Source organism: Haplochromis burtoni, unplaced genomic scaffold (genome assembly GCF_018398535.1).
Source record: "Haplochromis burtoni strain Fernald_Lab_line unplaced genomic scaffold, NCSU_Asbu1 Contig_19, whole genome shotgun sequence".
NCBI lineage: Eukaryota > Metazoa > Chordata > Actinopteri > Cichliformes > Cichlidae > Haplochromis > Haplochromis burtoni.
The window spans coordinates 1,006,172-1,033,066 of NW_024582380.1; the positions used below are offsets into that span (position 1 = coordinate 1,006,172).

At 43.1% G+C, this 26,895-nt stretch overlaps 3 protein-coding genes across 8 annotated transcripts; 2 read left to right on the top strand and 1 right to left on the bottom strand.

Moving 5' to 3' along the window:
* The first annotated feature begins 1,047 nt into the window (after window positions 1-1,047).
* lpar4 (lysophosphatidic acid receptor 4) lies at window positions 1,048-13,341 on the top strand. Of its 6 annotated transcripts, none has more exons than XM_042218449.1 (5): window positions 1,048-1,346; window positions 4,601-5,351; window positions 5,462-8,791; window positions 9,152-9,257; window positions 11,417-11,497. In XM_042218449.1, the coding sequence occupies exons 2-3, from the start codon at window positions 4,776-4,778 to the stop codon at window positions 5,948-5,950; spliced, it is 1,065 nt and encodes a 354-aa protein (XP_042074383.1). In that variant the 5' UTR covers window positions 1,048-1,346; window positions 4,601-4,775; the 3' UTR covers window positions 5,951-8,791; window positions 9,152-9,257; window positions 11,417-11,497. The 6 variants fall into 6 exon arrangements, with proteins under 6 accessions (XP_042074383.1, XP_042074384.1, XP_042074385.1 ...); XM_042218450.1 differs by having other exon boundaries at window positions 1,048-1,342; XM_042218451.1 differs by having other exon boundaries at window positions 1,048-1,317.
* A 117-nt stretch (window positions 13,342-13,458) lies between these two features.
* On the top strand, window positions 13,459-19,430 carry gpr174 (G protein-coupled receptor 174). Its single transcript, XM_014331889.2, has 4 exons — window positions 13,459-14,215; window positions 14,475-14,652; window positions 17,415-17,864; window positions 18,444-19,430. The coding sequence occupies exons 3-4, from the start codon at window positions 17,565-17,567 to the stop codon at window positions 19,242-19,244; spliced, it is 1,101 nt and encodes a 366-aa protein (XP_014187375.1). The 5' UTR covers window positions 13,459-14,215; window positions 14,475-14,652; window positions 17,415-17,564; the 3' UTR covers window positions 19,245-19,430.
* A 199-nt stretch (window positions 19,431-19,629) lies between these two features.
* On the bottom strand, window positions 19,630-26,282 carry LOC102296443 (integral membrane protein 2A). The gene is made up of 6 exons (XM_005916547.2): window positions 26,052-26,282; window positions 25,563-25,700; window positions 23,583-23,762; window positions 23,376-23,486; window positions 22,457-22,601; window positions 19,630-20,871 (listed from the first exon to the last, which is right to left on the bottom strand). Exons 1-6 carry the CDS (start codon window positions 26,121-26,123, stop codon window positions 20,777-20,779), a joined length of 741 nt encoding a protein of 246 aa, XP_005916609.1. The 5' UTR covers window positions 26,124-26,282; the 3' UTR covers window positions 19,630-20,776.
* Window positions 26,283-26,895: the final 613 nt, after the last annotated feature.

The window sequence follows — 26,895 nt, forward strand, 5'->3', positions numbered from 1 at the left end:
ATTGCTGCATCTTCAACAATATTTCAGACCGTTTGACATTTCTTCACCATAGATTGGTGCTACCTTATTAGAAATAATTCTGCACTGTAACTTGCACTGTTTTGAAACTAATTATTGACTGATGATGTTTTCAGGCAGCATGTAATTCCCTCAGAAATAGTCAGCAACCCAGGAACTCAGTTCATCTCCCAGGCATGAAAGACCTAATGTTCAGCACTCAGAGCCTCGGAGTTCAGCTCAGGTTTTCATTCCCAACATGTTGGTCAATAAGAGAGGCTAAACCAAGAACTAAAAACAGCTCTCTGCTGTGTAACCCCCCCCAAACCCCTCCTCCTGGTCCTCTCAACTGGTGTGGGTTGGGTATGCACATAACTCACTTACCTCCTCTGCTACTGGTTTTTTGCCCTTTGAACAATCTCTAGGGTACCAGCCTCCAACTTTTCCTTCCGGTGAATCCGACCTTGCCGTGCCATCTGTCCAACTCTAACGAGTAGGCAAATGTGGACCCAGACCCAGTTAATTGTTGTTGTGGTTTTCTCTGCATTATTGTTGGGTTCTCATCTTACAATATAAAGGGGGCTATAAATATGAGGTGACTGTTGTTGTTATTTGGAGTTATATATAAAAAAAAATTGAATTAAAAATATTGACAGAGAGCAAAAAACAAGAGGCAGCCAACATCAAAAAATGAGCTTTGAATGTCCCTGGCAAACCTGGAAAACTATTCCTGAAGACTACTTGAGCAAATTAAAAGGAAGCTGTACTGAAGAATATAGATGATCATACCAAATATTGACTTGAACAATGAAGTTATACAAACTTTTTGTTTATGCCCGCACATCCTCCAATAAAATCTCTCCATCTTTATCTCATCCAAGCAAAATAAAAAAGAAAGACTTTTGTGATGGATCACTCTTGTGTGGCCCTCTCTCCTTGTCCTCTCCTTCTTCACAAATCTCTATTCACTCTCTCCCTCCTCCCCTCCTCTCCTTCTCACTGGCCGAGGTACTATTGTCTCGTTTCCTGTCACCGTGCGGGCGGCTCTCCGCACGCGCACAGCAGGCGTGGCGGGTTGTGATGCGGTCACATTTGTAGCGGACGGACGGAGCGAGTCGTCAGGATTTGCGGCTCGCTTAAAAACCAGTGGTTTGCGCTGGTGGGTTACAGTTTAACTCGTGAGAGACTCTAAGGAAAGTAGTTTGCAGTCGGAGCAGCAGCAAAACCTTTAAGCTGGGAAATAAAAGAAGGTCTGGAGGGTTTTTTCGCCCCCCTTTTGACAGCTGCGCCGCTGCACCGACAAACATCAGTGACCGGGAGGTGAGCTGTCACCATCCATTCAGCTGTCAGTAAGTTTGCTCTGCTTTGTCTTTAAGCTGCAATAGTTCCCTTTATAGCTGATGATAACTGATGATTTTGTCTCTAGTGGAGAAAAAAACAAAACACCTTTTTATCGGGTTCTGGTTGTTTGAAGCTTCTGAAACCAGCAACATGTCTAACAGCTTTAACAAAGAAAACCTAAGCTGTGGATGGAGTGATGCAGCTGAAAGAAATACCATTAGCATCTGTCTGTAATGCTCATTACTACAGATTTTTTGCAGTATGGATAGTATGAGTAGATTTATGTGTATTTGTTGTGCATGTAACAGCCTGGTTAAATTACACTACGTCCAGCACCATATTTGTTCTTTTAGTTTTCTTTATTTTTAAAACATTTGATTAATAATTTTGTGTATATATTATCATAAAATAGTTAAATGATAAACAGGTCCAATACATTTTCTCAGGTCTCAATCAATACTCGAATTGGGATCATAGAAGAAGAAAACTAGCAAATGTTCACATTTATTAATAATAATAAAAAAGTTCTAATATTGACTTTTTTTTTTGACTGTTTCTGCTTTGATCTAAGTAACACCCAGAGGACTTCATGTACTGTTGTGAAGTAGTCAAGATGTCCGTTTATTACACCGCGCTGTGCGTCTCCTCGTCCTCCACCTTCAGCCCTGTGTGCTTTCATTCTTTCTAGCATGTGAGAGAAAGGAACAGCTGGATGTGTGCTGAGCTCTGAACTCGATCTGTTGGTATCAGCGAGTCTCCAGAGGCCTGTTTCTGTCGCTGCTACGGGGGGAGACCCCGTAACCGTGCAGCTGTCCACGACCTGTGCGAGAAATCACACACTCCAGGCTGAGAACCCTCAGCTGGACCACTGGCAATCCACAACATGCTCAAACCTTGGAAGTTCTCCTGACTTTTAAACAAGCTGTTCAGCTGCCAGATTCCTGGTTCTATAGGCTCTGCTGCATTTAAAGGCAACAACAGCTGACGGTGAATCAGGGACGCTGTCAGGGGTCCTGGGCCTGAGCCACGGCACACAGAAAAGCATAGTGTTAGTGTGTTTGTGTGGGAGAGAGAGAGGGAGGACTGGCACATTTAAAGTGTTTGCCTGTTTGTGCGTTCACATGTGGAGCCTTGTGCATATGTAAGCGTGCGTCTGGTGCAGACGGGTACAGTAGGGGTATTGTAAAGGCTGATGGAGGCACAGGACAGTGCTGATGGACTAGTGTACGCTTTACTCCATCGAACTTGAAAATCCATATTTGATATGTTCGTCTTTATTTATCAACACAGCCTGAACTCTCATTACTTTGTACGTGCGTTGGAGAGTCTGTTGAGAGCACCTCACTGCTTGTTTAGTGTAATTGCATAACCCAGATTTAGCTCTTGTCGGGTTATTTAACTGGGTGGGAAAGCATGGGTACATTTCCATGGAAGACCAAAAAAGAAAGTTAGAATTAGAGTTTTAGGTGAAGCTTGAAAAATGATGGATGCAGGAATGGAGAAAGGAAAGTTACTCTTATTTTGTGTAGCAATTTCATGCCCATGTTCTTTTACATGGAAATGCTTCTTTCCTCTAACTTACTTCCACTCGAACACTGTGATTCACTGGAAATCATTACCCCAATCCAAATAATGAATTTGTTGTGGATGTGGCAGAGATAAGATAGTTACCACTCTCCAACACATTTCCATCTGCCTACTTCCTGTTCTGACCTCACACATTCAGATTTAGCATCGAGTAAACAACTTGGGAACACATTGTCTGGAACAATATCAGATCAGTGTAATTGTTAATGTTTGACAAAACTATTGTATTTCACCCCACAGCAGTGCTCTGTGATGGTGGGAGCCGCTCTCAGCTGCTCTTTCCACCACGCTGGGTTATTTACTTCTTCCAGCTGGAGTTCAGCCATACATTCATTTTACGTTGCACTCTTTGACTCTGGTTCATGGACATAAATGGAATTTAAAGGAAATATGTAGATATCCCACTACAGTACATATTCCGGTCTCTAGCTATGTTATCTCACACAGTCCTGAAAGCAGCTAGAATGGTGAAATAGTTATATATTCAGTAATTTTGTTTCACTTCCTCTGATTAGACGCTGCTGTGAAAGGCCAATATCTGTTCAGATAGAAGCAGTTTCACAGCATACTGACATAATGTGTCTGCACCCTCAGTTTTTGTTTTATCTTATCTTTGATATGAAAGATTACTGGGATTACATACAAGACTTCATGAAAAGTAGCGTGGTTATTCATTCAATATTCTCTCTTTTTATGGGCGTAAAGTTTCCCAGTCTGTATATGTGCACTTTTAAATGGTATATCCCAATTTTGTAACTGTTATAGCAAATAATTACATATAAATCCCGTGAATTAATTGAATTGACCCATTATTAGCGTTACATTTATGAGAGAAATTGATACTCTGATGCTAATCGATACTGAAACTTACCATCCGATTGACACTATTGACACTACGCTAACCGTGCCGTGTTCACCTCTTCCTGTGGAAACAACTCCGCACAGCACTGCAGCAGGGAGGCAGAGGCTGAACTTGTGACCTGCAGTTGACATTAACAGCACTAGAGAAGAATTTCTGCAGAGGTTCCACTTCTGCAGCATTGATGTCTTTATGTTATCAGCTAGCCAATAGTGTGAATTTAACAAGATGTCACAGTTATTTGTGTCTAAAAGGTTATTTTCCTCCTAAACTGACTGAAGCAGAGAAAAGTCGACCAGCAACTAGAGAGAAACATTCACAACCTACCTTACTAACTCTACTCGATCAGCTACAAATGTAGTAGTGCCAGATAACAATATATAATAATCATGCAGTTCAAGATTCAGGTTTACTATTTTCTTTTTGGCATGTCTCACGGATAAGTGCATTTCAGAATTAAAATATAAAATATTGTGATACGTGATCACGAGCGACTCCATGATTCCCGATCCTGTCACATACAAACATGACCAAATCTTAGGACTGTATCAATACGTACATATAGATGGTTTTGGATGGATAATCCATGTAGTTTTGTTTGTATCTTGTTTCTTTTAAATACTTGGCTCTATCTGGTAGTTTCTTCAGAATTGTACACTTGAGATTCAGTTGTAGAAACACAGAGTAATACATTTCAACCAGCCATATTCCTAAAATGAAATCTGCATCATGTTCAGTTGTACCACATTTTCTGGAGAACTAGAGTGGTTTTGTAATGAGGAAGTGACTAAGTGCTTTTTCCTTCTTTCTCCACAGGAGGACTGACGATGACTCCGAGGGGGCTTGACTGGTGGATCCCCTGCTGACATCTTTGATCCCCAGATTTCCGCTCTAAAACACCCCCGTTTCCCGACAGCTTTTGAGCTGTTGTGCACCCTTTTATTATATATTTTTTGGAGCCCCCCCCCCCCTCTGCGGCTGAGCTTTCAACATGGCTAGCCTGGTGATCAACGAGACCGGAATGGTGGACTGTGGGATTGACGACTCCTTCAAGTACAACTTGTACTCTGCGGTTTACAGCGTGGTCTTTGTGTCGGGCCTGATAACCAACTGTGCCGCACTCTTTGTGTTCTGTTTCCGGATGAAGATGCAGAACGAGACCACGATGTTTATGACCAACTTAGCATTATCTGATTTAGTGTTTGTTTTCACGTTGCCGTTCAAGGTCTTCTACAACGTGAACCGCAACTGGCCTTTTGGAGATGGACTGTGTAAGGTTTCGGGAACAGCCTTCATCACTAACATCTATGGCAGCATGCTCTTCCTCACCTGCATCAGCGTGGACCGCTTCCTGGCGATAGTCTATCCGTTCCGTTCACGCGGCATCCGGACGCGGAGGAACGCGGCACTGATGTGCGCCGCCGTGTGGCTCACCATCGTGGGAGGAGGCATTTCGGTGACCTTCTTCTCTACCATCAACAGCCGACACAAAGCCACCACATGCTTCGAGGGCTTTTCCAAGAACACCTGGAAGACCTACCTGTCTAAAATCACCATTTTTATCGAGGTGAATCGAGACGCACAACATACAGATGACTTTGTTTTTTTATTACGATAACCAAGACGTAGAATTAAGGTGTAATTTTCATAATGTTTTTATTATTATTATTTTTCCAGATTGTTGGTTTCCTTCTCCCGCTCTTGGCCAATTTAATATGCTCCTCGCTGGTTCTGCGGACGCTGCGTCGCCCCGTGACTGCTGGTCACGGCTGTGACAGTAAGAAACGCGTCCTGCGGATGATCCTTGTCCATCTTGGCATCTTCATCATCTGCTTCGTCCCGTACAACTCTATCCTCTTCCTGTATGCCCTGGTGCGAACCCAGGCCCTGGCTAACTGCACTGTGGAGCGCTTTGTCCGAACACTTTACCCCATCACTCTATGTCTGGCCAGTCTCAACTGCTGCCTGGATCCTGTGGTGTACTACTTCACCTCGGAGAGCTTCCAGAAGAGCCTGACCAAGGGAGGCAAAGGGTCTGGTTCTCGACCTGAGAGCATGCCCCGCAGTGACACGGAGACTAAGGACACAGCGACCGCTGTCCCGAGCGACACCCACACTCTGACCAGCAACGGAAAAGAGACAAAGATCACTGAAATTCAATTGTGACTCAAGAAAGAAGGAGAAGAAGGACAGGGTGGATTTGACTGCAACTCCTGAATTTAACAAATATAACAATCACTTGTTTGGTCCTGAAAATGGAAAACACATAACTCACCAGATTAGTTAAGTCCTGAGGTAAGTCCTGAGGCATGGCCTGGGCTTTATGGATTAACCCGGCACCGGGGATCAGAGGAATGTATCTGTGGTTTTTATGAGCGATCGCTACAGGGACCAGAGATCCAACTACACTGGGACTATTGCAATAATCCAGAGACTCAAAGTGGGTCTATAAGAGATTCTGACATGTCATTGATCAAACATAAGACATGCACACTTCCACTGGACTCTGAAGAAGATGATGTCCATCCACATGCTGTTTAGTACTTGTGTAACACAACAGTTCCTTAAGTATTATTGTTATAAAGCTCAAGCTTTCACAGTGCATTATATCACTGTGGTGTGTTACTAGTAATGCTACTGTGTAACACAGCATTGTGTTGACCTGCTGAGTCAAATGTATCTCATCATGTTGAAGACTGAGGCCAGTAAATGTCTGTTTTTGAATTGCATTCATTATTTCTTTGCTCCGGTCTTGTGATTGTCCTCACAGTCAAACCTGCTCTGAGCTGCTCTTTGTCAGCGAGCCTGTACATTTGAACTTGTGCGGGAGTTTTTCTACTCCAGCTTCTTGGTTTTTCACCAAGCAGCCAGTGTGAGCTTGTCCTCAGCGCAGAGGGCAGCTCTGATTTAGTTGAGGACCTCGGCCTGTGTGCTGTGTCACAGGCCAAATGCTTATTATGACTGGAGCAATGGTCCATTGTTTGCCTCTGAATGAGGTCTCTCTGTCTTAATCCGGCCTTAGACTGCAGATCTGCTCAAAGTCTCTTACACACAGCAATGTGCAAACACTCCAAGTACAGATGAACGCCTTTAGCTGTTTACCCAAAATCATGGATTTAAACTGCATGGAGCACAAAACACTTGTGTGTCAGCAGATTTGGATGTTTGAGTGTTGCTGAATTTGCATGTATAAAATGCAGAAATGTGCAGAATTTGTCCAATCTTTATCATAAAGTCCGAAGAGGATGCACAATCCGGTCAGAGCAGCATCTGCAACAGCAAAATAAATCGATTTTGCAGCTGAATCTGTGAAGAAGCTTCTGAATCAAGTTAAACTTTGGTCAAGTTTGGCATCTGAAGATGGAGGAACCACCTGTAGCTTAACTGCTCTACATTAAACTTGATTTATACTTCTGTGGGAAATCTACATAGTAACAGTAAACTTCTTTTATCCCCACACCTCAGCCTTATGTGGTATGCATCAACCTGACGTTTAGTTACATTTCTCTGGATGTACACAGCAGGTTATTTAGAAATTTCCTGTTATCAACCGAGCTACAAGTTTGGGTTGGATTGCTGGATTGTTTGGAGGGCTTTATTTAATCTTCAAACCTTGGAATTATAAACGGTCCAGAGAGTAAACAACACAGTGTAGAGCAACCAGCTGTGTTGCTGAACTCTACTGTCTTCCAACCCAGCGAGTTTCAGTAGTTCAACAAGTAGTCCCTATGCCACCATGCTTGAAGCACCACCTCGTGTTTGGTCATTAAAGCATAAACTGTAGAGCCGAGGATGACAGCAGGCTCGCAGCTTCTCTCTGTGTACTTACAGCCCCCTGCTGGAGAAGCTCAATAAATTCTCTTGGGGTCATTACACTCAATGTTGGTACAAGTTTAGTTTTTTCTATTCCTTTACTAAGCACTACAACTTTTGCTTTCCATTGCCTTAGTTGGCAATGTAACAGAGTATACCTGCGTCTGGTTGTGTGAATGATGGGAGCATTTAGCAGCAGAACGACAGAGGGGCAGCAGTCTTTGGATTCTCAGATTTGGGGTCAAGGGTAGCAGGAGGAGAGAAGAAAACCAGGAAATAAGAACAGTGGGAGTGTAGAGGTATGCTTGAGCTTCACCCCCCTGAGTGGTTCATTCCAAGAGTGTTGCGTCACTTTTTTTCCATTTTTTTGAACAGATAAGTCAGATGTTTACCGTTCGAGTACGTCTGTTAAAGAAACAGTCTGCCCTAAATCTAGAAGAGAAAAATGCACATGGCTCAGTCATTTATGACCAGTGGCTTGTCCTGACATCTAGTGGCAACAAGTTGGAAGAACAGCAATTTTTAATTTGAGACAGACTGACCACAGACCACGTTCCACGTTTGCTGATTATTTTCCTGTTTTGGGCTTTATAGTCACCTGTTTGTCAGCCCTGTAGAAGTCTCAGAGAAGCCATAAAGCAGCTGGGGCAAGCATGGGGAGTGTTATCAAGTTATTTTCTCTGGGTGTGGCCTCATGCTGTGAAAGTAACAGGATGGCGAGTGTATGTCATAAAGCTGAAGCGTGGTTAAACATTTCTACAGCACGTGAAGGCTTTCCTTCTTTTTTTTCTCTAGGCCTCGTGAACGAAAACCATAACCACAAGAACAAAGCCTAAAAGCTACTGCTCATTGTCAGAGGACACACAAATGCAGCTTTTTTATTTAATTTTTCTTTTTAATTTTTAGAGGACTAGGAGCCAGGTAACCTACATTTTGCTGAATAAATACTATGATTTAAAAACGGAAGTACGGAATCTGAACGGGGAAGCAGATGAGTGCAGTTATTTTGGTCACAACGGCTGTCAGTGAACTGAGACAACTTTTACACCGTCAGTGTTGCACTGTAGATGTATTTAAATACAGACTGCAAAGAAGAGAAGCTAAAGAAGAGGGCTGATTTCCTCGGGATCTGCTGCGTCTGCGGACCAGATCACCTTTGAAAAGATCTTTTGAAAATCTTCAGAAATTTCTGAGGTAAGAAAAACAAGCATGTGTCTGCATCTGCCTGTGCTCTTTCAGCGTAACCTCTTTTCCTGCTGCCATTTGGTTTAACCACATGTGTGTCCAACTCTGCTCGTCTTAGCTCTTACGTGCGTTGCTAAGCACTAGTGACGAGGTCGCAAACTGCAGAAAAACACTCAAACGCAATAGGGCAGAGCTTCCCCTTCCCTTCAAAACTGGCAGCTAGTTGAGTCAGAGAACAAGTGACACCAGATCCCGCCACCTCCAGCAAACACTCTCATATCACATCACCATCAGCTTCATGCTGTCTTCACCTGCAGTGCGCTGACAGATTCTTCTTTCGGCATCTGTTTACTCCTTTTTCTGCTGCAGAGCGCGAGGACTTTGTAGAAGGTGTGCGCGATGCTCCACGCGGTCGCTCCTGGCTCTGACCTCTACCTTCTGCCTATACGGGTGATTTAGAGGCACAAGAAACGAGGTATTGACACAGTGTTTGTTTGTGTAGACATGTCTGTGAGGGCGTCATGCTGCTGTGCCCTGCGGTCAGAGTCATGCTTTGAATTTTGCTGATGTTAACGGATTGTTATTAGTGCTTTCACTTTGCATTTAATCTTAAATCTGGAAATGTACATGTGTCGCTGTGTGCATACGAAAGCTTTTGTGTCACAAGATATAAAGACTTTGAAATTTCTGATACGCTGAAAAAAAAAAGTTATCGTTATTGTTGTTTTTGTTTCGATGTTGGCTAAAGCGAATCACCAGTTACTGTATCACCAATATTTAATCATATCAACTTGATATTTTATGTTAGCACGTTTAACAGCTATAAGAAACTCTTTACACGTGTTTCATGGTGTGTCATTAAAATGAATTCTCGGTTTCTGTAATTTCCTTAAGCACAACTCCTCAGATAGTATTACACAACTCTTTATCGTACAGGCATCATCAGGGAGCTTTTTTAAACTGAGAGTCTCACCAGCTGTCAGACAAGTCTAAACAGGCCTGAATCTGGTGAAGCAGTTTAAAAAACGACCACTATTACTGTGTTCCCCTCGTGGGCCTAGTGTAGGAAAGGGTGCGGACTTATAATGATGTTAGAGGAAGGATGATCCTCCCGTGATAAGCAGAGCCAGAGCCAGTCCCCGATCTTTCTTCCGGTCACTTCCTGCTGCCGTCCTAAGCAGTTTTTGATTTATTTTCACTTTAACAGCTTTTTCATGGCATTCTCATATAAAAACACATAATTTAAACTATTAACCATCACACAAGAATGGGGAGAAAAATCTAACTGAATCTTTTTTTTTTCATATTAGCTTGGCTGTGATGACCAAAATTACTTCATATAGAAAATTGTTGTAATTTTGCTATATGCCATTAGTGCAAGCCTTTTCTGTGTTTTGCTGGCTGCTGCTTTATGACACCTTGTTTTTATCTGGGTCTGCAGCTTACCAGTCCAATAGACTTTATGGCACTTATCTCCAGAGAGCAGCTACATCTGCTTCAAAATCTGTTTAGAAATTCCCACAAACAAGCCCCAAAGAAGAAAGGTGGGGATATCCTGACTGATCAGTAAGGAACAAATATAGTGAAGGAAGACTGATATTTCTACTTGTAGCAATTTATTTTTAGCTGATCTAGGAGGACACACCTCCCTCTGCCTTTCCATGTGCACACTGAGGTGAAACGAGGAGTAGCACATAGGATAGAGCAGGTGTTGATGTTGCAGCATGAAAGGGATCGCTGAGGTGGGTTGCAAAGTGGCTAACAGATTCAAATAGCATGAAATGAATGCCCCAGTTGATTTTCAAGCAAAAGCCAAACTCCTAAATTTTTTTCCTGTAGTGCTAATGACATCATCGGGATGATGATGTCAGGAGCAACAGCAACGAATGAAAGTGGATGAACTGAATTCATGGAATGCCCCTTTAATGAGTTGTTAACATTCACTTTTAGACTCAATGGTTACATCATCTCATCTAAATACACTTGATACTTTTTTACATATAGACGTTTGCAGTCATTCAGTTCTCTCACCCCAACCGGTCACCGCAGATGGCCCCGCCCCTCCCTGAGCCTGGTTCTGTTGGAGGTTTCTTCCTGTTAAAAGGGAGTTTTTCCTTCCCACTGTCACCAATGTGCTTGCTCTTAAGGGGTCATATGATTGTTGGGTTTTTCTCTGTATCTATTATTGTACGATCTACTGTACAATATAAAGCGTCTTGAGGCGACTGCTGTTGTGATTTGGCGCTATATAAATAAAATTGAATTGAATTGGATTTGAATTAAACCAGTATGCAGTTTTTTTGCAGTTGCTCTTGTTTTTTGGAGCATTTCTGTGTTAAACTGGGTTTAAAGCTACAAAGTATGTGTCGTACTGCAGGAGGCTTCACACCTGCCAAAGTGAAAATGTAGGTTCACCGTTGACTGTTGCTCTGGCAGCTGCTGATTCCAGTTTTCAAAGCAAACTTTTAGTTTCAACTTTCGCAACAACATTACGGGAAACATGAAGCACTGTTCAGCTTTTTTCTTTCCACGCGCAGGCTACGAGATTTTTATTAAGGGCAAATTATGAAAATAAAGATAAAGCGCAACGTGTATGTGCATCGGATGTTTCACAAGTTCTCCTCTGCCTTTCAGCTGTCAAAGGTACTTCAGCAAAAAAAAAATTATGATCAAAGGAAAGGCACGCTTGGTTATATCATCGGTGTCACTGTGAGGGAAAAAGAAATATGGTCACCAATATGACTGAATGCAACTACAATGAAACGGTCTGGAATCAGAAAATGGACGTGATATACACCTACTTCTACCTGATTCTCTTCATACCCGGGCTGCTGCTCAACACCACTGCACTCTGGGTCCTCCTCAGATACATCAGGTAACACTCATACAAGTTCACACCTTTAGATTTTCAGGTATGTTTTCACTAACTCTCTGTATGTGCCGTTTAACAGCAAGAAGACCAAGGCGGTGATCTTCATGATAAACCTGGCGATCGCAGACCTGGCCCACATCCTCTCTCTGCCCCTCAGGATCTATTATTATTTCACGCACACCTGGCCCTTTGGACGCGGTCTCTGCTTGTTCTGCTTCTACCTGAAATATCTCAACATGTACGCCGCTATAATGTTCCTGGTAAGCAGGCAGTTTAGGGAAAGCAAGCCTTGAATTTCCTGATAATGCTCATCACAGGGAACAAGGATAATCAAATGAGATCTTTCTAGTTTTCATTACATTGAAAATCAGTCAAATGTCAGTACAAAGCACTTTTGTTGTTGTTTTTGTTTTAAAAATTAAACTCCAAAGCAGAAAGTGATTTGAATGAAAGCCTCTGTCTTCCTTCTTGGAACTGCTTTGTTTCCTGTGCCTCAGAATAAATAACAAAGTAGCTTCTTTTCATTTCTCTCTGATTTCAGGTGTGCATCAGCATGCAGAGGTGTCTGTTCCTGCAGAAGCCGTTCACGGCTCGACGGTGGCGGCGTCGCTATGACCTGCTGATCAGCTTTGTAGTGTGGGTTGTGGTTGGTCTGAGCTGCTCTCCCTTTATCCTGATGCGGAGTAGCAACAACAGTAGCAAAAATGAAGTGGCATTAAACAGCACCCATGCCCAGTTTCCCTTAGGTGTCACCAAACAGAGTTTAGACTCCAACGCCACTTCGGCGGGCTGTTTTAAAGACTTGCCCATGCGCCAACCTCCTCTCTCGTTGACGATCACCATGCTGGTCTTTCTTGAGGCGTGTGGTTTCCTAATCCCTCTAGCATGCATGTCATACAGCACCGTCCGCATCTTCTGGTCACTCAAGGAGAAGCAGATCCAGGATCAGCACAACTCCTTCAACTCCTCAGCACGCAGCCGCCTCCACTCAGTCACCTCCAACTGCCAGGCGGAGAAACCGAATGAAAAGCACACAAATGGCGAGAAGCGGCGTGCTCTGCGGATGGTGGTGGGCTGCTTCATTCTCTTTTTGTTCTGCTTCGCTCCGTACCACCTCAACTTCGCGCTCTACCTGATGGTGAAGCAGAGTATCGTGTCCAGCTGCACTGTCAGAAGGGTGGTGCTCCAATTTCACCCAGTGTCTCTGTGCATGGCGGGCCTGAGCTGCTGCTTCAACCCCATCCTTTATTACTTTCTTACAGCCGAGTTTAGGATGCACCTCAAAAGGCGCACCTCCTCCTTCTCGTCCTCCATCTCCTCCCCGACCACTTCACCGACCCAGTGTCCTTTGCAGAGCAGACTCATGAGCACCTCCTCATACAGGGAGTAGCATTGCTCAGAGGAAAAGTCCATGAAGGATTCTGTTGAACTTTAAAGCCGACTGACACCGGGTCCAAGCTGGATATGATCAGCTGACATGTTGCAGCTGTCTGAACACAAACAACCCAAAAGACGTTGACCTGAGTTGTGTGAAGCCCGCCTCCTCTAAAGCAAGCAGAAAACACCCTCCAACATGCAGTATCGTAAACGCTGCCCAATGTTTCAGTTTGTGTGTATAAAACTTGATATAAGCTATGTAATAAAAGCTGTATGTGAAATGCACTCCCATTAAAAGCTTTAAGTCTCATCTCTGGCTCTGATGTTTGTTTCTTCACTGCGAGTTGGACTTTTTTTCTTTCAGGTAAAATGTGAAAACAGGTGCCAGCTCATTTTTGCTTCACTTCCTCTCAGAATGCAAAGTGGTGAAGGCAGTTGGCAGCAGTTACAGCAGCTCTGAAACCAGTAACTGTCAGGCGCCCCCCCACCCACCCATCTGTACAGGCCAAGCCTGAGCCAACTCTGAGTCTGCATCAGCCCCCAGACGCACAAATGCAGCCCACCTAAGGAAATCTACCAAGAATGAATCATCCACCAAAATGCACCTGCCTCTTGTTTCTCTGTTCTCACACGCATCAAAGTGTAGCGTTTGCTTTCTGACAGTGTCACATTGTAACTTGTGAAAGTTTGCATCGTGGCTTTGGTGTAAATATTTCTTTTTGATTGATTTTTTTTGATGTCCTGTCAATAAAACAAAAAAAGTGCGTGTTGACGTGTTGACTTTGTCCACAAGGAAATGGCAACTAAGAGTGTAATAGCAGAAGTGTCAAAAGAAAATTCTTGTAAACCACACCCCTACGCTCACAGGAAGCCCTCTGTGTGTGTGTCTGTGTGTGTGTGTGCGCGCGCTAAAATCCCCAGAACAGCAGACACACAGACGGGCGACACACATGCAACGAGTGATAGATAAGAAATCAAAACAGGAAAGAGTACGAGTGAAGACAAAAGTTAATGGATATGAAAGATAGATAGAGAGGTAGAATGAAAGAGAGAGGCAGAGAGAGAGAAAGAGGCGGGACGCTGAAATTAAAGAGTGTTAGAGGAGGAGAAAGGAGGATGGAGTTTTTTATCTGACGCCTCGGTCTTATCAGCTTTTCGTTTCTCCAGCATCTTTAAAGACAGAGGTGAGAGGATGATTATTAATTGCTAATAATGTTCAGAAGTGTTCGGAGAAAGTAGCGAGTGTGTGGGGGTTTGTGTGTGGATGCTTTCTATGTGGAGTCATGGCTCATGGGGGACCTTGTCTGTTTCTCCAGTGTGTGGAATGCCTGTTATGTTGAAGTGCGTGTGTGTGTGTGTGAGGGCCAGTATTGGGGTGTCTTGTCTTTATGTGTCAGTGGACTTCCTGGAGATCACGGCATATTTTCTTGTGTATCTGAACAGGGAACACACACGTGGAGGGACCCCGATGCTCACCGGCAGCGTTTTTGGTTCTGTAACACGAGGTCAGATCTTCAGAAAGCTGCTTACATGCCAGCAGCCCACAGACGGAGGTGAATCACAGCAGATGAGATTATGTGTTTCCACTGGCAAGACCTGATGAAAACTACTGAGTCCTAAGGTAGGGGAGCAGCACTTGCCTTTTCTTTTTAGCTTTATCTTTTTAAAAACAGCTCACTTCTCTCGGTTAGATGGAAATTTCAGCTTGATCCCGACGCTCGTTACCGTAAACATGTTACTTTCACAACAGATGGTCTTGGTTTGACTCCTGTACATACATGTTAAAGCCTCTACTGCGAGAAGGAAACGAGAGCTTGTCACAGATTAGCCTTTTGCACATCATACAAATCAACACACAGCCTTGGAAGGAAGCACATGGTACGTGCATAAGTGAGAGTAATAAGTGGAGAATCCTTTTCAAACAGTAACACACAGGTCAGCGGTCACTGAGTTAAAAGGCAGTCCGAGGGCTGACGGTCTACTGGGGCCTCGGCCTGAGCATAAAAGGCAGTAAGGGAGCTGAGAAGCAGTCCAAGCTTAGCATACCCCCTTTTTACAAATAAAATTCCACTGTTTGTTTGTGTATGATTGTGAGGAGTTAAGTTCAGGCCCAAATACTACTTTATACTTTATACACTGGTACATCCCAGGCAGGGATCGCTGTTTACACTCTGCTACATTTACTTACACACTGCTAAAGGTACAAGTTACTAAACAGGTCATTATCAAAAGACTGCTGCCTAAACTTCTTTGGCTTGTAACCGCTTACAAAAACAAGGAATACAAACTAACAAAAAAAAAGTGTAAATGTCTTAGATAAATAGCTTTAACATTGAAGAAAGTAAAAATATATTCCCAAATAAAGGTTTTTTGTTTTTTTCTAAAAAGGTCCACCCTATTAATCATTTTACTCCAACGCAGAATTTATCTCGTGACTCTTTAGGGGAGGGCAGACACACGGGTGAGAAGGCGATACTCAAACCATCTTTTTACTGTTGCAGCTGAAACAGCAGTGCAATGCTAGTAGCCAAATGTATGCATTCAAATGTAGTCAAATGTATTTAGTCATTTAGTCATTTCCCTGTAGAGAAATGTTGCGTTCTTTTAGTTAAGCAACAGGAACGCGAATATCGTGTATAAAAACCTGCTGAGGGAGCCCGTAAAGAGAACTAAGAGCAGTTAGTTAACCACTGTTTGTCTTGTGTTTGGCAAGTGCCATTTCCCCCTCACGCACGAAAATAGCTACACATTTTTTGCTGCGTGTTTTGAGTATAGTAGGTGCAAAAAAAAGAAAAAAAAAATGCTGTTCTGAACAGTTTACGTGGCAGTAAGTTTCTTGTCAAATATGAACAATATTTTACTGGCTGATTTGCATTTTCACATCGATAAAATGGTTCATAAATGATCCTGAGTTGTCCTGAAACTGGTTAAAGTAGGTCTAATATGCTTTGCTAACATTCTGCCATACATATATAGTGTTCTCATAGTGCTAAAAAAGGCCAAAGTTCCAAATAATGACATCAGAGTATGCATTACTAATCCCTGTGAGTCAAAGTTCAGGCTTCAGAATACTCTAAACACAGTTTCTGTTCTTTTTTTCACTACTTTTTGCTCTGGATGATGTCACTTAAAAATATCCCAATGCTGTTAGCACAGCAGCTCCACCCACCAGCTATTCAAACCTTTTGGTTGCAAGGAGCAGCCAATCAGAAGAAAGCTAGCTTAAAGAGAGGGGGAAGGGAGGAAGACAGTGTATGATTTAAGGGTCCACATGATAAACAGTGTCCCTTTTAAACTGATAGAGGATTAATGTACTAATGGAGGCCAGAAATAAACACATGGAGGTGTTTATTTGAGCATAGCAGGTGTCTGGGTACTAGGTATGTGGAAGATCACAACACCACATCGTTCCTGGGTTTGCTAGGGTCTAATAAGTCTCATTAGAAATAAGATAACAAGAAACAAAAGCTGATCAAAAAGAGGATGACAACAGTAAGTAAAAAAACATAATTTTAAACTGGTTTATACGCACTAAAGTTTATAGCTGTGGGTGTGTGCACCTATAGGCCGTTCAGTCCCTAACATTACTATTTCCATTTGAACCGAAAGCATTTGAAGATAATCTAAGTTGAAGGTCATCTAAAAGCTTTAAAATTTCAACTCTATTACTTTCATTTTCTGCTCTGTGTGTGTGTCACAAAGGAGGAGGGAAAAAAAGAAGCGCGTTACAGGCGTCACCTACATCGAAAAACCACCCGCGGTGCTGCTCCTCATCTCAAAGTGCTCTTTAGTGACAGGTTTTTCCTTGATCTGGGCTGTTAACCAGTTGCCTGGTCTGCCTGCGCTAACCACGCTAGTTTCACTTTGATGCCTTGCGCGGTAGTTATTTCACACAGACTCAGTGCAGGCACCATAATGCTCGGCAGTGAAGCAGCACGTGGGGGATTTTACCGACTTCTCTGCGGGTTTGCACGCTTGCTGTAAAGGGCACTGCAAAAACACAGCTATCAAGGATCATTGATTAATTACGTTATTCATAAAAACACATGGGAGATTATAGCTGGCAGGTGCTGCCGCCGAGCACAATGTCATCTGTGTCTCATCTAAAAAGGTTCCTTCTCCAATTCTGATGGCTATCTATGCAACATGCAAAACAGTAACTTTAATATCCCCAGGCTGCACTGGGCGAAAGCAGTTAAAACTCAACTGCGTCGCTGTCAAGAGCTGATTTGTACTACAGTGTGTGAGAAAACACAGGCAGAGACAGAACCTCTTGGTGTGAGGTGACAGCACAGAAACCTGTAGTTGTTTTTCTTCCTCTTTCTGGTAACACTTTCCACCTCCGACTACACTAACTTAACTTACTTTTCTTTCCTCTACCAGACCACCAGACTCTTTGGGGATCACAGAGAAGCCTGGAGGACACATCAGTGCTGGACAAAAACTTAAAACAAAAGACATTCTTTCTCTGTCTGACATGCCGCAGAGAGTACCAGCTGCACGGGCTGCAGCATGATGTAACCAGCGGCATGGATGCTCAAACCAACCCGTCACCGGACTACAAGCAGCTCTGCTGATACAAGCTTCCTGCTGGTTTGCAAGGCAGCTCATCTTAACACTGACATGAATGTCAGTTCTCCTAATATGAACTGCTCCAATACCAGTGAGATAATAGACTACCAGCACCATTTGTATGCCGTGGTGTACAGTGTGATCTTAGCACCGGGCCTGCTGGGTAACGTGCTGGCGCTGTGGGTGTTCAGGGCCTACATCAGAGAGACCAAGAAGGCCGTGGTGTTCATGATGAACCTGGCTGTGGCCGACCTACTGCAGGTAAAAAAATCCTCTTCAGTCGTATTCGGCACTTACTTTCTAGTTTAAACCATTACTGTGAAGTCACATGATGTGGTTGTGTGGTTAAGTGACCACATAGCCGTCCTCAGGGGTCAAGCTTTAATCAGGGAAGAAGTTTGCATGCAAGAAGTACTTGTTACACTACTCGTGCCTCTAATAGTTACATTTAGTGTTGTAATGCTGATCCTACAATACGGTTTTAAAACTGCAATAAAGCAAATTAGTGTAATGACCTCTTTAGTTTTTGTTCTGCTTTCATGTACTAAATTAGGAAGTCAAAAAAACAAAATGACTCTTAGATGTTGGCAGAATTGTGGGAGAATTCCAACCACAAGAAAAAACTTCCATTATAGAACACAACAACTACAGAAGTTCATCTCTTTATTCCAATGAACTGCCTAACGGGGAGGATTTTATTTTAAAAATCTATTTAGAAATGTTTCTGTTTACTAGATAACCAAGCGAGCTCCTTACCATCATCGCCAAAGAGCAAATATGTACATCAGCGTTTGCCTGCTGTTCTCTGCCTTCAATTTTGTCACTCTGGCCTCTCCTCAGGTGCTCTCTCTGCCTCTGCGGATCTACTACTACCTGAATAACTCCTGGCCCTTTGGGTATTTCTTCTGCATGTTCTGCTTCTATCTCAAGTACGTCAACATGTATGCCTCCATCTACTTCCTGGTTTTCGTCAGCATACGTCGCTGTGAGCTCATCATGCGTCCGCTGTTGTACAACTCGGGTCGACAAAAAGGAGACGTGTTAATATGTGGGATCATCTGGCTGATCATCTGTACCGTCTGCCTTGGATTCCCTCTGCTCAGACACGATCCTTCCTTGCCCGAAAGGAACGACACAAATAAGTGTTTCACGGAGCTGCCTCTGCGGAAGGATATCGGTTCTTCGGCAATGTGGGCCCTCTTGATTTTACTAGAGCTGTTCGGCTTCTTCGTCCCTCTCGTTTTGGTGCTAGGCTGCACGTGCATGACTATTTGGAGCCTTCGGGAAAATACAGCAAATGCTATTTCTGACAGAGGGGAGAAAAAGAGAGCGCTGAGGATGATACTAAGCTGTGCTGTAGTCTTCTTAGTGTGCTTTGTACCTTACCACGCCACGATGCCTCTCGACCTTATGGTCAAAGCTAAGAAAGTTACCAGCTGTGACTTTCAGAAACTGGTTCTTCGAAGTCACCCAGTCACACTCTGCCTGGCCAGCCTGAACTGCAGCCTGGACCCTATCATGTACTATTTCACTACTGATGAATTCTGGAGGCGACTGAGCAAGCCAGAGATACCGGAGAGCATACATCTCAGCCGGCGTCTGTCCTGTATAACCGGAGAACAGGACGAAGAGGAGGACTAAACTTCTGGTGGCGACAGCCTCCCCGCAACCACTAACTGAGACTGAAGACTATGCAAACTTCAACTTCCTGCAAACTATGGAAATAACATTTATGCTGAAACGGGAATGTGAAAATATGGAAGTAGAGTTTTAAAATGTTATTTTTTTAAACCTATTTATTTCTCAATAAATGTTTTTTTCCCCCTTCCCCCTCTCAATTTGCATTTCCTCGATGAAGGGCGAGTAGTGTCAGCAAGTGAAAGAGAGGAAAACCCCGAAACGCAGCGACAGTTTTCCTCCAGATCCAGTGTTTTGATAACCCGATGTCCTTCGCAGGATGATAAAAGGGTTAGTGTTGGTGCCGCTTTCACCGCCATTATAATAACAAAGCCACTGCGACATTCAGTAGGTAAACAAATGCAACTTTATTCAAACAACAAAGTGGAGTTCAGTTCAGTAGTTGCACACAACATTGGGCGTTTCCCCCCCTAATATCTTCTAGTATTCAATTAAAAAGCAGAGACAGAAACCCCATCTTTACAAACACACTTCCTGTTGATTGTCTCTGTGTGCAGGCATCAAGTAGGAAATCACTAAAAAATGACTTAAAATGTGCTCGACAGACTTCAGAAATCAAGGACGACTGTTTTCCATTTAAGCACACGATGTGTGTAAAGATCACAGGGAGCCATCTCGTGTTATAACACTACGGATACATAATAGTCAAATTAGATAACCGACTGTTTTCAAGTCAAATTAAGTGAAATTTCCCTTTAGCTTATTCATCGTTAGCTCATCACTCTGGTTTAGGATCACGCATGAAGCTTGAAACACAAACACAAAAACTGGTCATATATTGTAAGGGTGCTGGACTGTTTCCCCATCAGGTATGAGACCATCGGTAACACTAAAGTCATCACATAGCAGCACTGTGGGGGATATCTACAAACAGTGGTGACTTGAGAGCGTTGCGTTACCATCCACGGACAAGCATGTTACACGTATACTGTACCAGACATCTCCATGCTGACTTGTGCTATATCACGCTGTAACAGAATACAAATACCTGGTCGAACCTGCACCGTGCACCCGGGTCAGAGCGGCGACAGGAGGTTGACGCAACACACGCCTAATATGATCTCACTAGAATATTCAGTAGGATGACTAATAGCTCTGCTCTGGATGAGGCGGATGTGTCGTTATATAGTAACATCAATAAGATCTGTCTGCAGAAAACTACAGCAACAAAACAGAAAGCAACGTAATAAATGAAACTTGTATATCTAACTTTAGCTTACTGACTTAAAGTAATAACCAGTACAAGACTAGCTAATGAATACTTACGCACTTGTGACCTATCACGGGTTTGAGGGAGTACATCAGAGGAGAAGGGGGCTAGGCTCTAATGCTGCAACTTAAATTCACTCAACACTAGATTAAAAGCAGGGGAGGCAAAAACTGGAAAGAGTTTTGTACAGAAGTAACTTTCTGCTGTTCCCTTCACCACCCACTCCCACCTACCCTCTCTCGCTCTCTATGACCTATATTCATGCTTAAGCCTTGCAGATGCGGGTCTCAGTCACAAACTTGTTCTCAAAGTGATGGATGGTGAAACATTCGTCCGCAGAGCGCTTCTGGATGCCTCCACCTGACAAACAAAAAGACACATAAGCAGCAGTGCTAAGTATTCATCTCAATATTCAGCCGTGGGCGTGTTTGACACATTTCAAACACAACTACATTTAGGAAGATGTGTCAAGCATGGTTGGTGCCTGTTTACACTCGTCCTCTTATTCGGTTTCTAACCAAAGTGTGTTTGACACTGTATAATTTCTGCATCTACTTGATAAGTCAGCAGTTTCCGTTTGAGCCATAGTGATTAGTGACTCCAAAATCAATATTAATGTGTACCTAGTAAATAAAAAGTTATCAATGTCAGCAGCTAACTTCATCCTTGATAAGAACTATACAGGGATACATGTTTATATAACTCAACCATCAGAAATGTATGAAGGCCTAAAGTTGTAACTGCATTATGTGACAGCTTGCTTACTTTATGTTGTGGTCAGCGTATTTTGTTTGAAAGCTGTTTCTGTTAGCCAAAAGATAAAATCATAGTAAATTACACTAACACTCTGCTAAACAAGCTAGCTCATACAGTTTTATACATAACCAGTGTGAAATACAGTACAGTAATTTTTATGGTCTGGCTATTTTTTAGCTAGCGATAATGTTAGCTGATTACTTGACAACACTACTACATCAATATTACTGAAAAGCTTAACTCATGACTACAAATCTGTAGTCCTGAAACTAAAGAGCACAGTCATGTTGGTGGGGTCTGTCTTTTAAATACTAGCACTAATTTTCATCGTGTGGCTTACTATTAGCTACCGCTAATGTTAGTTTATGACTAAGCAGCACCACGGTATTACCAAAAAGCTTAACTCATGACTACAAACCTGTAGTCCTGAAACTAAGGAGCACAGTCATGTTGGGGGCATCCGTCTTTTAAATACAAGACCTAATTTTGACTGTGTGGCTATTTATTACCATTAGCTAGCGCTAATGTTAGCTGATTACTTGACAACACTACTACATCAATATTACCGAAAAGCTTAACTCATGACTACAAATCTGTAGTCCTGAAACTAAAGAGCACAGTCATGTTGGTGGGGTCTGTCTTTTAAATACTAGCACTAATTTTCATCGTGTGGCTTACTATTAGCTACCGCTAATGTTAGTTTATGACTAAGCAGCACCACGGTATTACCAAAAAGCTTAACTCATGACTACAAACCTGTAGTCCTGAAACTAAGGAGCACAGTCATGTTGGGGGCATCCGTCTTTTAAATACAAGACCTAATTTTGACTGTGTGGTTATTTATTACCATTAGCTAAAAAAACATGAAAGAGCTAATGTCAGCCAAGTAGCTTCCTTTCTAAAATACGAGACAAGCACAGGATAGAAAAGTTGCAAACTCAAACTGTTCAGTTTGCACTTGCTGAGTAAAGCAAAAAAAGCTTGCATAACAGCAGTGATGTCGTAATTAAAGATTAATCTTTATATTACTTAATTATATTATTTAAAGAGGATTATATATTACAGCTTAATACAGTTAAAGACATGCATGTTATATACACAAGTTCCTCTGGTCTGCACCCTTATTTCCGAGGGGTTGCCACAGAGCTGCACGTTAATCAGAGGTTTTACATTTCCATCACATCTATACCTGGCAGGCTGGCACGGCGCTGCATTCTGTACGTTTCTTTTCCATCACAAAGACGGCGGATATAAAAGCCCAGGGGTTTGACATCATCAATGCGCTCCGTCACCACCAGGTCCTCGTGCACCAGGTAGCTGCGGTAAGAGTCAGACTGGAACAAAGACCAGAGCATGAGACTGTCAGGGCACCTTTTTAAATTAAAAAAATACTTTTGATCTTCCACCAGATAGAACAGATCAGTGAAAACTGAATAAAATTTTTTTTAAAAAAGGTGATGAAACATCCCTAGATTTGTGAAACAACTCTACACCAAGTGTTGAAATTTCCTGATTTCCTCACTAAGCAAACTAAACTCCGCCAAGCTTTTTCCACCTTCACATGCTAAAACTACCCAACACTACATCAATGATTTTTACAAAGTCCCTATTTGAATATGGAGACTTTTTGAAAACAAGTATGCAGTATAAATGCAGCGTACTTCTAGTTTACTGCATGAATAAAGGAAGAAGGGGACAAGCCTGTGGGTGGCAGTTGCTCATTTATCATCTTTAGTTTCCTGTCAAGAACCTACGTTTCACTTAAGCTGATATTATTGCATAGTCTCTGCTAGTCTCTGCCAGTGAATAATAGAAAACTGAATTACAGGAACTTTACAGTTTAGCCAATATTTAAAACCTACATGCTGTAAGGACACCTGGCACATTCATACTTACTGGCAGGTGAAGATTTTTTTCATATGTACAAATTAAAGATATAACAGATTTGAGAAGGATTAAAGAGCAGACAGTCTGTGGAATGACAACACATCCCTGAATTTCTTATGGGTGCATGAGCTTTAGCAAGACTTATGTGTTCGGTTTGTCCGTCATCCAAGTCTGGACTTTCATCTGTGTCTTCAGGTGCTGCTAGGAGGGACCGTACTCACCATCAGCTGTGAGAACAGGTCAATGAGGTCCTGAGGGGGGAGAACTACTGAGGTGTTCAGGGGAATCACAAAGCAGGTCCTCAGAGTCAGGTCCAGATAGGCCGTCAGCTTCTGCTCACACACACATGAAATCATCGGGAAAGAATTTAGAGCAGCAGAAATCATCCACCGAGCTGCGCCAAGTGTGACAGAGTCCACAATCCTCACCCTGTTGAAGTCGTGCAGGATGTAAGCGGGGTCTCCGGGCCTGAAGCGGGGAGGAGGGACGCTGATGACAGCGATGTTGTCAGAGATCTCCACCTCCTCCTCCACTCGCGGCAAGTAGTAAGGCTGGCTCTCTGCTCCGGACGACACGTCTCTGAACTCCATCGCGCCATGATACATCCTCTGATGAAGAATGCATCTCATTTAGTCTTAAGAACATGTAAAGTGAGGTGGGGGCACTGGAACCTTTGCTTATGTACATTTTACAAAAAAAAACAACAAAAAAACAAAAAACAAAAAAACGCACCGTAATAGTTATTTTATTTTCAACCAGCGGTGCAGCTGGGATTTGCCTCTACAACCACAGACGCATCACCTGGTATTACTGTGAATCTGCAATATCAGCTGTGAACCTGTGTGTTCTGTTCCTGTCTAAAGTTCACGTTTCACACACTGCACCAACTACTGAAAAACAATCACGCAGCTGTCGAGGAAGCTCAGGCTGCCAGGGGGAGCCAAAGCACACATGTTCTGCTTGGTTCCAGCACAGTTACATCACGGCATATAGCAGGACTACGTTTACACAAACAAGCCTACAGTTTTTCCATGACTATTGATCATAGTTTCTTTTAATATCAGGTTTTAAGCTTATGTTTACACACTCACTCTCCACATGGCACTGATAATAAAGATTTCCAGTAACATTTTTGGCACATGTGAGGCATTTATTTTCCTGCAAATCAAATTGTGATAATTATGCTGATAATTATGGCAAACTGGCTCTGGCTGAGATGTCAGAAGCCCCGCCCACCCAGTGCTCTTACCTTTTGTTTGCAAAGAGCATCCAATCAAAAGAATCATACTTTCAAACAGAATGAAATGAACAGAGGGGGCAGCACCTATTATTGATATGGATTCTTTTTGCAAGGGTTTCTCCACTTTAGTCCAAGATTCACTTCAATGCTGTGCAAATCCACAAACTGGACCATTGAGTTTTGCTGCATTGTTATCTTTTTCTGTGTATCATGTGTCACTACAGTTTCAAAGCTTAGAAGTGAGGAAACAGCTGAGATCAAAAGCACGACAAAATTCAGAGCAACAGATTCTTGTGATGAAATCTCAATTTTATCAGAATTTCTCAAGCAACATACTGACAGTTACAGTTTCACACACTGCTCTCCCCCCCACCTCGCTTTGCTTCATTTGCATGGGTGTGGGGTTGCCTCATCTCATTGACTCTAAGACCCTCCTGCTGGCAACACAACAACTGGGGGGAAAAAGGTGAAGTCTGCACTTTCTCTAAACATGAAAAGGAGTGAACAATAGCACTCTGTTTTCTAACGGTACAAACCAGTGTTAATAATTCTTCATCACTTCTAGACAGTGACAGTTTATGAGAGGAAGAAAACATATCTGATCACGTCAGTGGATAACCAAATTAATTCATACAACTGCTTAATTTCCCAGAGGCAGTCTGCAAAGTCTGCAAAGTCTGCCCCACAGATGCCCCCCCTCCCCCACTGACCTGCATTTGCAACGTGAAAATGAAACAATTTGGAAAAGGTTATAACGTAAAATAGTCTTGGGTTGTAGTTTAACTTTCTACGCGTTTCAGTGACTTGCTTGCAGAGCTGGTGGCATGTGCCTCACGTGCATAAGGATGGACAGAAAATGAATCTACTATAAGGATCTGCAACATTAAAGTGTTATGCACAGTTATGAAACCACAATCATGGCCTAATGTATACACATTATATATATATATATATATATATATATATATATATATACACACACACACACACACACACACATATACAGGTACTTACTTTGAGAGGACTTTAGATTTTAAATGCTTTTTTTAAAATCAAATATTCTGATTTCATAAGACCCCCTCCCACTCTTTGCAACCCCTTTTTAAAAGATGGTAACATGTGTAAGAGAATATTCACGAAGAATGAGCTGCAGCGCACGCGCACACACCTTTGGGGTGAAATATCGGTAGAGACAGGCCCCCCCTACGATGAGCCCACTGAGGATGAAGGCGATGCCTAACAAGGTGAGCAGGCAGCGACCTGTGGAGCCCTCGGCGCCCACTGGAGCAGAGGCCACTTCAGGGTCCTACACACACACACACACACACGCGCACACATCATATTAGCATGACATTCACATTCAGTTTTGATTAAACAATCCCTTAATCCCACCCCATCTTTGTCCTCCGCACAAAAACAGCTGTGCAGGAGATAGGCGGTCCCATCGTGTCCTGCGCCAGGTGCAATTTGACTCCGTGCGCTATGCAAAAATCACCGCGTGTCAAATCACACTTAGCACAACAATGCGCGACAACCCTGTGAATGCTCACATGGATGAAGTCCACACGCTTTGCTGGCCGATCCGGCACAGCAGGCCTGCTACCAGGCTAAAGTCGGACACCGGGCTCAGGCGCAGCGCTGTGCCCCGTTAGCTCACCTTAACAGTGGCTGGCACCTCTTTGCCCAGCGCCTTCTGCGCCAGAGCCGAGTTAAAGGCGATCTTCACCATGCTGGAAGAACAGACGTCAGCTTGGGTTTTTCTTGTGCAAACAAAAATAACAGAGGAGGGGGACTTGCGGCGCTAGACTGCAGGTTCCGTTTATTCTCCGCAGCTCAGCTGTGTGACGCACTTTCCAGCCTCGGCTTTATCTAGCGTTTCCGGTGGCTGCAGGGGGGCGGAATCAAAAAAACAAACAAACAACAGGCTGGAGAATATGCTTCAGACTCAGAATACGCAGGTAGCCATGACCTGCTTTAGTTTAACTACAGGTAGCGGTTTAACATTTACCGCTTTCATAATTTATTTATTAGCAGTTTCTCTCCACAGCCTTTATTTGTTTCTTGGTGTGTTTGTGTAGTTTTGGTGCCATCCAGTGGCCGCAGGTGGAACCTAAACAATTCCCCATGCAAGATCTTCCATTCATTCATCAGATTGAACCTGACACCCAAAGACACAACTGTTTACACTTTCAGTCAGCTACATTGCCTACATTCACTTCTTGCATGACAAACGACTCGATCTCGCGACCGACTGCACTGTAATGCAATGAAAAATAATATCTGAGTGTATAATGCAGCTCATTCATCTCTGCGAATGTTCCACTCTGCAAACACATTCCCTCCTGCATGCTGGGCACTACCTGCCAGCGTGTCTGCCCACTCGCATTAGCACACACAGTACACAGCTTTTACTGCGCTGCGTGCAAAACACGGGCCGCTGCCAAGGCCGTACAGTATGTCTGACACATATCCTCAGTCCGGCGGTGGTCCCTCTGCTTCCT

What these genes read in the sequence shown, in the direction of transcription:
- lpar4 (XM_042218448.1), top strand. Translation starts at nt 11,509, where the DNA reads ATGGTCACCAATATGACTGAATGCAACTACAATGAAACGGTCTGGAAT. An exon ending in GTCCTCCTCAGATACATCAG is followed by an intron (nt 11,658 to 11,733) that starts GTAACACTCATA and finishes GCCGTTTAACAG; the next exon opens with CAAGAAGACCAAGGCGGTGA. An exon ending in ACGCCGCTATAATGTTCCTG is followed by an intron (nt 11,915 to 12,195) that starts GTAAGCAGGCAG and finishes CTCTGATTTCAG; the next exon opens with GTGTGCATCAGCATGCAGAG.
- LOC102296443 (XM_005916547.2), bottom strand. Translation starts at nt 26,123, where the DNA reads ATGGTGAAGATCGCCTTTAACTCGGCTCTGGCGCAGAAGGCGCTGGGC. An exon ending in ACCGATATTTCACCCCAAAG is followed by an intron (nt 23,763 to 25,562) that starts GTGTGTGCGCGT and finishes ATTCTTCATCAG; the next exon opens with AGGATGTATCATGGCGCGAT. An exon ending in TCCTGCACGACTTCAACAGG is followed by an intron (nt 23,487 to 23,582) that starts GTGAGGATTGTG and finishes GTGTGTGAGCAG; the next exon opens with AAGCTGACGGCCTATCTGGA.
- gpr174 (XM_014331889.2), top strand. Translation starts at nt 17,565, where the DNA reads ATGCTCAAACCAACCCGTCACCGGACTACAAGCAGCTCTGCTGATACA. An exon ending in CTGTGGCCGACCTACTGCAG is followed by an intron (nt 17,865 to 18,443) that starts GTAAAAAAATCC and finishes GCCTCTCCTCAG; the next exon opens with GTGCTCTCTCTGCCTCTGCG.